Raw genomic sequence first — 8,262 nt, 5'->3', positions numbered from 1 at the left:
CTCAGCCCAAATGAGGAGGTGGAGTGGAAACACGAAACAAAGACCTCACTGTTGAGCAAGGTAACGATAGTACGCTTCCCAGTCTTCGTCTTGGCCCTCGTCAAACAACGACATCAGCTGCTCGTTCCTTATCTCCTCTTCAATGTCAAGCAGAACATCCATCACGGCAGGGTCGCCCACGTCACACTGAAACTCTTTGCCAACAGCTGCATAGGCGGCCTCCCTCGCTGAAACGCTGTTCTCGGTAGACCCTGCACGACACTCGCCCAGCTCGGCCTGCCGCAACCTATTTCGTTGTAGAACATTATGTTGCAGCATCCGCTGCTTAATTTCATGTCGTTTCGCGTGCAGCAACTTGACGCTTGTTTTACGCATTGTTTGTCAACGGCGCTGCATCGACAACTCTCCAGGGAGGGGTCCCACCTCGTTCCTCAGCTTACGGCGTGTGAAAGCAAGTGCGGTGGCAAGCAAAAGAACAATAGAGAGAAACAAAGAAGGAACGTCGGAAAAGGAACGGAAGTGACCGCAACCACTGTGTTGGGAGTCTGACGAGAAAAGCACAAACAACGCTACGCCACAGAATTATTGCTCCTCTTCATCTCTCCTCCTCCTCCCTCTCGTGATCACAGTTCGTGGTATGCCCGGAGAAAAGGCAAAGAAGTAGTAAGAGATAAAAAAAAAAGGCACATGTGACAAATGTCTACTTTACATCAACGTCTTCGACGTGCTGAGAAGCAAATAAATGATCCTCCGGCTGAACCCCGCCTTTGCAGCGCACACACACAGACTGGCGCAACGCGATGCTGCCAAACAGACTGTCGCTTATGTATTGCACCTGCCTTCTTAAGGGGCATATGGCGCGCGCGCGGGCAAGTGAGAGTCGCTGCTGAATGTCAGCGTAAACCTCGCCAACATGACCATATGGACTCTCCTGTAGACCCAAGGCGCCATGAACGTGATGCATCCTGCAATTGCGGCATAGCTTCATTTTGTCCCGCACGGAGTTTTTCAATAGGCCTTCAATGTTTCGTTCCCTCGGCCAACTGGCGCCAAAGGCGGGCGCGGCATCCACAGCGCACCGAGCGCAGGTGACAGCCATAGACGCTAACGTTTCCTCATCCCATTTGTTGCCTTCTTGAAGGGCAACCTCTTTCATTTCCTCCTCCGAAATACGGTTGCGGTCGTGCCAGAGGCAATCCACTGAGACAAAGCAGGAGCCGTGGTCTGGCGCGATGACATTCGGCCCGCCCCTCCACGTTTCCCGGAAGGCGGGAAGGATGCATCGCCGCGAGCCCGGGCAGACCTCACTGGGCGGCGGATGCAAAAGCGCGGTACTCTCTCCATTGCCACTTACATCTTCGTGCTGCTCGGCGAGGTGGCGATTCACCGTCGCGATGGCCCTTACGATGGAAGGCGGCATTCCCCCGGAGACCGCGACTGCCCTTCTCTATCGCCTCCCGCTGTCGGTGGGAGGCACCACCCTGTGAAGCGAGCAGCGCAGGCACCCACGCACTTCCCCGCGGAAAAGGAAACGAGAGGCAGATGGTCACGCACAGCAACGGCGCCCCCCGGTCAATCCCCGGGACCGGAGACGCATAAAAAAAAACAACACACACACAGCGGTAACCAGACACCCTTCTTAAAGGCGTGAGACACACGCAAGGAAGAATAGCAAAGAGACAAAAAAATCCCCTCTCCCCGTCCCACCGTGGCTTTTTTGTTCTGTCTCAGTCATTTTCCCACGGTACACAGAAGCATAAAAAATAAAAAGTAAAATAAAAGAAATAGAAAAAAAACATCTGATTAAAACAGAAAAAAAAATAACGGCAGTAATATTCTAGCTTCTTAGTGACTTAATAATAAGAATAAACCAATGATAGGGAATGGTGTCGTAAGGAAGTAAAAGAAACACACAGAAAAAAAAAACAAAGGCTCATACTTATCTCTGGCCCCAGACAACTACTCACGAGCATCGACGATGCCTTGTTCGGAAATACTGAAAACACACTCAACCTCCGGGAGTGATGGACTGTCGTAAATCTTGCAAATACGCTGATCCCCTCGGCCCTTGCGAAGCGACAGCCGCGTTGTGGAGGCGTGTGCAAGAATGTGCCCCCCAACAGGCTTCTTGGGGTCGGCGACGAACATCGATGCACCACCGGGATCTGCCACAACTTGATTTGTAATGTACACTGCCACATTGAACTCTTCGGCTATTTTTATCAAATGACTCATCATTTTCGCGAGCTTCTGTTGCCGCTCTGCCAGCTCGCCTCGACCAGAAAAGTCAACGCGAAATAAGGCAGTGATGCTGTCTACCACGAGTAAGGCAAACTGATCCTCCGCCATCTTCGCGGCCACCATTGAGAGCAAATGCATCTGATGCTCATGGGTGTAGGCCCGTGCCACGAGAATGTTATTAAGCACGGCGTCCGCGTCAAGGCCGAAGCGAGATGCAATGGGTTTAATACGCTCTGGACGAAAGGTCGCCTCTGTGTCTACATATATCGCCTTCCCATTGCCCCCGCCCATTGAGGTGGGCAACTGACAGGTCACACAGAGTGTGTGTGCAATCTGCGTTTTTCCTGTGCGAAACTCACCAAAAGCCTCTGTAATGGACATGCTCTCAATACCTCCACCCAATAGTTGATCAAGGGCAGCGCTTCCAGTCGTCATGCGCGTCACTTTGCCACGCTGCTGCAGAAACGTCGCCCCATTCGTAAATCCGCAGTCCAAGAGCTTTCTAGCCGCCTCGATAATTTTTTCCACCTTGGCGTCGGAAAGTCCCTTAATGAGTGCCAATTCTTTGCGACACTGCATGTGAATCCCTGCAATAGTAAAAATACCCGCCTGCCGCAGCTTGGCGACGTCGGCCGCGGCAACACCTTGCTCTGTAAGGCGATCCACCTCCATAATCACATGCGCCGCATCTTCCTGACACGTTGAGGTATCCGAGCAATGCGCCGCATCTTTTGCGGTGTCACTCTTGTTTGAACGTGTGCCTGCGTGTTGCATTCTCCCCTTTTTCTTGCGTGTGTGTGTGTGTGTGTGTGTGTGGCGGCTGCTCTTTTCACGTGCCGTACGCGGTGTGCATGCCAACCGTGCGGTGCAAGGAAGAAGCCGAATAGAGAGAAGATAAACCAACAAAAATAAAGCAAAAAATAAAAATAAAACAATAGTAATAATAATAATAATTAGCGCCCGGAGCCACAACGCCCAAAGCAAAACAAAAACAATAGGCGCATAATTCTTCACTATTTATTCCATCCCTTTATATATATATATATATATGAAGGCAAAATAAACAAGTTAGTGTGCGCATTACACATATCTCAAGATTAATCATTACTAATAAAGTCCCTACGGCAAGATAAAACTAAACGAAAAATCCTTCTCAAAAGGGCTGTTGGGAAACCGTATAAAGCAGGTCACAGAACTTCTGCGCATAGGTATCCACAAAAAGAGGCATGTATGGCAGACGGGTAAGACGTGAGAGGTTCATTCGCAGACCTGTGAAGGCAAGTTTGGTGTTGCTGTCAATTCGATATATATTTTTAACGTACTGAATGTAGACAAGAGTAAAAATGGCCCCGCCTGAGAACATGACGGTAAAGAGCATGATGGCCTCCAAGGTTGCAGCGTAGTTGGCAACCATGGCCCGCTCGGTTAAAACCTTCTGCAGATACGACGAACAAAGACGGTACAGAGCCGGCGACATGTTCGAAAGTGTCGTGTGATTAGACGCCAGACTCAACGCACTGTAGACTCCTAGTGAAGTTACCAGCAGCATCTGGGGCCCCGCCTTGGCAAGTAAGGCAAAGGCGCAGAGCAGCAACTCCAGTGTACAGCGGTGATCGGCCCACTTCAAGAGGACTTCCTTAGACGCCTGAAGAAGACCTTGTGAGCGTGCAATGCTTGCTTGCTGCGCGATGGTCAGAACCAGCAATACAGTCCACATAGTTTCAGCTAGCCTGGGCATGAAAAATAGCGAGAGCATCGTCAACACCGCGACTGCTACACTGGCAGCGTCGAGGCACACTCCCATCTTCCCAGGAGAACTGGGAGGAAGCGTGGCACCGCCACCGCCGCCCAAGGAGCTTGTTATCAATTGCGAAAGTCTCTGCCGGCTCTGTTCGACACTTGGATTCCCAGGCGACAATGCCGCAGCCCGCTCGTACTCCATGGCTGCTTCAGGCAGTCGGTTTAAGGCCCACAGTGCTGCCCCCACCCGTGTATGCGCCTTGAAGTTGTCACGGACACGCAACGAGCGCCTCGCATAGATGATGGCGTCGTCATACTTCTCCAGCGAGTGACTGGCGGCCGCGGCATTGTTAAGAAGATCAACATTCTCCGCGTCCAACGCAATGGCCTGCTCGTAAAGCGTCAGTGCCTCTTGGTAGCGCCCTGCCGTGAAAGCAGTATTCCCCTCCTGTCTCAGCTCTTCTGCTGAAGCCATGATATGCTTTTTCCGCCTCTCTTGTCGTTGCTCCTACTGACAAACGGCCTCCAACGCGTAATTGGACTTATAGCGTTACTTTGGAAGAGTGAAACGCACAGTATACGACCTAGAGAGACATGTGCCGGCAAAATTGGGGAAAAAGAGGGCAAAAAACAACAACAACAACAAAATCAAAAAGAATTAAAAACATCAGAAGAGCAGAAAAAGAGGAATATTGCGCTTAAATAGACGTAAACGCAATGCTCAGCCGCAAAAAAAAATCCACATTTACATTCATCCACGCGCAAAGACGCATCTAGGCACCGCGATATACACATACAATTATGTGGTAAAGTAATGCAATGAAAAAAAAATCCAGCACTTTGGTACACAGCTGCGAGGAAGCACAGAGCGAGGAACAACCACACCACACCGCACCTACCCGTACCCACACCCACACAGGCTGCCAAATGGTGCAACAAGTATTGGTTTAAATGGTACTCGACTCAAGTTTCACACAGCGGCTTGCCACTACTACGTTACTCTCCTGTCGTAGATGTCCCCACGCTCCCGCGCGCCCTGCTGCAACCGTGGTGCCTTATCCGCCGAAGCGCTTACAGCGACAAGCGGCCGTCGCCCAAAGACCTTGTTATAGTTCTCTTCGCGATTGAGAAGCTCTAGTTTATACATCTTCATATCTTGTACAACTTTTTCCATCTCCTGCTCCTTCTGTTTTAACTCCTTCATGAGACGGTTGATCATCGCCACATCCTCTCCCCTCGACTCACGGTACTCGTAGCGATACCGCAGATCCTCGAGCGCCGCCCGCAGTTCCCGTATAACACTGTCCTGTGCCCTTCGCTCTTCCTCGTGTTGCTGCATCAAGTCATCAATAAGCAGCTTGTGCGTGGTCGCTACTTCGTTCAAATGATTCTCGTTGAGGCGCCGCGCCCTCTCCTGTTCATTTTCAAACTCGCGCCGCAACGCCTGCAAGGTGGTGTTAAACTCACTACGTTCCACTTCCCTGTTGCTTTGCTCGCGCTCGAGCTCTTCCTTGGACTTCCGAAGATCGTGCATTGCTGCGTCTAGCTTCAGGCTTAAACTCTTCGCTTCACCCTGCAGGTCGGCGCACTTTTGCCGCAAGGCCGCAATTGCCTCATCTGCCCGCAGTTGCATCGCATTGCGCTCCGCTGTCATGGCGATGCGGAGCTCTGCCAAGGCGGATTGCATCTTCCGTGCGCTCTTCGCCTCCATACTAGCGACGTATTCCCTGTGCAGCGCCTCCACCTCCTTCCGGGATCGATCGGAGGCCTCCTCCAGGCGTCCCAGCGTCTGACGGACGTCACGCTCCCGGCCCTCCCACACCCGCGCCTCCTTCTCCATCCTGGTGCACCCCTCACGTGAGGCCTGAAGCGCCTTATTGGACTCTTCGAGCTCCGCTTGCAGCCGCTCACAATCGGCGGTAAGTCTTGCAGTGTACTCCTTCTGCGCCCGTAGCTCCTCCGCAAACCGATTTGCCTGATCCTTCGCACCGTGCCGCAAGGCGTCCATCTGGTCTTGCGCCTGCCGCAACTCCTCACCGCGTCGTCGCAACTCCTCATCACGCCCTTGCAGCTGCGCAGCAAACGCCTTCCGCGCGTTTAGAAATTCCATGCGTTCCGCCTCTTGCCTCTGCTTAGCCGCTTCCAAGAGATTGCGAATCTCCTCCTTTTGCATCTCCTCTATTTTTGCCACATGTGCATCGTGCAACCCGGTGCGATGCTTCACGTTTTCAATGTGCTCCTGCCGAAGTTGCTCCAACTGGCTCTCGTACTGCTCCGCCTGTGTCCTATATTTGTCTTCCCAGTTTCGTTCACTCGCCTCTGTGCCGGACTGAAGCCGTCTGCGCAGCGATGCGATCTCCGCTTCAAGCGAACGCGTCTTCTCCATGTGCCCCTTCCGCTCGGCATCCAGCTTGGCGTTCATTGTCGCCTCCATCTCTGCTACTTTCTGTGCAGTGTCAGATACACTTGCCTCATATTTCGCAATCAAGTCTTTTTGCTGTCTGGCAGCCTCCTGCAGTGCATTCCGTGCGTTACCCAACTCCGCCTCAAGTGTGTCGACCTGTTCCCGCAGCTGCGCCACGCTTGCACGGAGATCCACACCAAGAGCGTCAGCGCTTGCCAGCTGAGCACGAAGACCCGAGAGAATATCTTCATGTTCTCCTCTCAACTCTTCTATCTGCCTATTATGCTGCTCCTGCTGCCGCCGCAGCTCTTCCTTGTGGCAACTTGTCAAAGCATCCCTCTCACTCCGATACTGGGATGCAACCACATCATTTGACCTCTGCGACGCCGCGTGGAGCTCGGCAAGAGTCGCTTCCTGCATCGCTTGAAGCGCCGCAATTTCGTCCTGATGTTTCTTGGCACGTTCAGCAGCACGTTGTCGTAGCTCCTCGCAGCGTTCTTCCAGGGCGCGTTCTGCTAGAGTGCGCCGCTGAATTTCTCGCTCTGCCTCATTTACCGCCTCCTGCAGCTCCATCACGCGACGCTCAAGTGCATCCACTTGACTCATCAATGTCTGGTTCCTCTTCCCAGCATCAGTGGCGTTGTGCGACAGCTGATTTTGTTGCGCTTCCAGGAAACTTTTTTGGTTTTCTAAGTCCGTTATGTCCGACATGGCCTTGGCGAGCTCCGCTGTCTTCGCGCTTAGCGACCGCTCCAGTTTATTACGTTCTACCTGCATTTCTTTTAGCTGCGCCCGCAACTCTTCCGCTTCCTGACGCAGTGTAGCCTCGACGTCACGCGAGACACCAAGAGAGTTCTTCTCGGCATCAAGACGACTACGCAAAGTGTCACAGTCCTGCTGCAGCCTGTTTACGTCCGCCTCGCGAGACCTACAGGTTTCTTTCCACTGCTCCAACTCGGCTGAGGCGCGTGTGGCAACCTCGTTTGCTTCATGTAATTTACTAGACCACATTTGCAATTCCTCGGCGTGGGCCGTGGCGGCAGCATCAAACTGCGACTGCAGCTGGCGCGATTGCTCTTCCAAGGCATCTCTGGCATCCATTTGCTCCGCTAACATTGCCTTATACCGCTCGTTATACTCACGTACTAGGTTGGCAATTTCCTCTTCCTTCGCCGCCTTCAGCCTCTCTAGCTCCTCCTCCTTTGCTGCGTGCGCCGCCTCTGCCGCCGCTGCGCTCGCCGCGGACGCCTTAACAGCCTCCTCCATTGCCTTCGCCTTCACCTCGGCCACCACCTCCTCGAAACGCGCCTTGCTGGTAGAGAGCTCGTCCACCATGGAGGCAGTCTTCCGTGCAAACGCATCTTTTGCCTCCTTCAGCTCAGTCCTGTACCTCTGTTGCATTGCCTCCATCGCACCGGCTCGCTTCTCCTCCTCCTCAAGAAAGGCCTTCCGCAACTCCTCCACACGCCCCTCTGCCTCGCTACAGACCGTACGCAACTCCTCCTCTTGCCTTTGGCGCAGCTCTGCGTTCCTTGCGTCGTAGTCCTCATTCTGCGTGTTCAGCTGGTAGATGACTTTTGTCAGTTGGGCAATCTTCTTGCACATTTTGTAGTGCGCGTCAACGCCGTCGCCATGCTTGCGGCCCATTTCCCCGTGAAGGTCACTTGATGTGAGGACTAACGGAAAAAAAAAACGAAGAATAAAACAAAATAGACTGTATGTGCGCTCTTAGAAATATTATTAGAGAGAGGGAAAAGAACAGCAGGCAAGGAATCTCCCGGAGGAAAGGGAGAGAAGTCGCCCTCCATTCCGCGCGTTCTCACATTTTTCTTATCCCCATCTCCTCCACGCTCCAAAGGATGCCATGCGTTTTATTG

The 8,262-nt window shown here is 52.7% G+C and overlaps 5 protein-coding genes across 5 annotated transcripts, besides 6 other annotated features; all 5 read right to left on the bottom strand.

The window, feature by feature from the left end:
- Window positions 1-45: 45 nt before the first annotated feature.
- Window positions 46-375, bottom strand: Tco025E_01493 (uncharacterized protein; the record flags this gene model as incomplete). Its single annotated transcript, XM_029368431.1, has 1 exon — window positions 46-375. The coding sequence occupies one exon, from the start codon at window positions 373-375 to the stop codon at window positions 46-48; it is 330 nt and encodes a 109-aa protein (XP_029231532.1).
- Window positions 376-588: 213 nt separating this feature from the next.
- Window positions 589-614: a microsatellite.
- An 86-nt stretch (window positions 615-700) lies between these two features.
- On the bottom strand, window positions 701-1,420 carry Tco025E_01492 (uncharacterized protein; the record flags this gene model as incomplete). Its single annotated transcript, XM_029368430.1, has 1 exon — window positions 701-1,420. The coding sequence occupies one exon, from the start codon at window positions 1,418-1,420 to the stop codon at window positions 701-703; it is 720 nt and encodes a 239-aa protein (XP_029231531.1).
- Window positions 1,421-1,959: 539 nt separating this feature from the next.
- Tco025E_01491 (putative meiotic recombination protein DMC1) lies at window positions 1,960-3,015 on the bottom strand (the record flags this gene model as incomplete). Its single annotated transcript, XM_029368429.1, has 1 exon — window positions 1,960-3,015. The coding sequence occupies one exon, from the start codon at window positions 3,013-3,015 to the stop codon at window positions 1,960-1,962; it is 1,056 nt and encodes a 351-aa protein (XP_029231530.1).
- A 17-nt stretch (window positions 3,016-3,032) lies between these two features.
- Window positions 3,033-3,057: a microsatellite.
- An 88-nt stretch (window positions 3,058-3,145) lies between these two features.
- Window positions 3,146-3,195: a microsatellite.
- Window positions 3,196-3,272: 77 nt separating this feature from the next.
- Window positions 3,273-3,291: a microsatellite.
- A 103-nt stretch (window positions 3,292-3,394) lies between these two features.
- Window positions 3,395-4,456, bottom strand: Tco025E_01490 (TPR Domain containing protein; the record flags this gene model as incomplete). The annotated part of the gene is made up of 1 exon (XM_029368428.1): window positions 3,395-4,456. The coding sequence occupies one exon, from the start codon at window positions 4,454-4,456 to the stop codon at window positions 3,395-3,397; it is 1,062 nt and encodes a 353-aa protein (XP_029231529.1).
- Window positions 4,457-4,607: 151 nt separating this feature from the next.
- Window positions 4,608-4,651: a microsatellite.
- A 205-nt stretch (window positions 4,652-4,856) lies between these two features.
- Window positions 4,857-4,898: a microsatellite.
- A 74-nt stretch (window positions 4,899-4,972) lies between these two features.
- Window positions 4,973-8,032, bottom strand: Tco025E_01489 (protein FAM184A; the record flags this gene model as incomplete). Its single annotated transcript, XM_029368427.1, has 1 exon — window positions 4,973-8,032. The coding sequence occupies one exon, from the start codon at window positions 8,030-8,032 to the stop codon at window positions 4,973-4,975; it is 3,060 nt and encodes a 1,019-aa protein (XP_029231528.1).
- Between the last annotated feature and the right edge of the window lie 230 nt (window positions 8,033-8,262).

The sequence above is a fragment of the Trypanosoma conorhini genome, assembly GCF_003719485.1.
Source record: "Trypanosoma conorhini strain 025E chromosome Unknown Tco_14.4_contig_00049, whole genome shotgun sequence".
Taxonomy (NCBI): domain Eukaryota; phylum Euglenozoa; class Kinetoplastea; order Trypanosomatida; family Trypanosomatidae; genus Trypanosoma; species Trypanosoma conorhini.
Note: the sequence above shows the minus strand (reverse complement) of the source record. Positions and strands in the feature narration are given on the sequence as shown.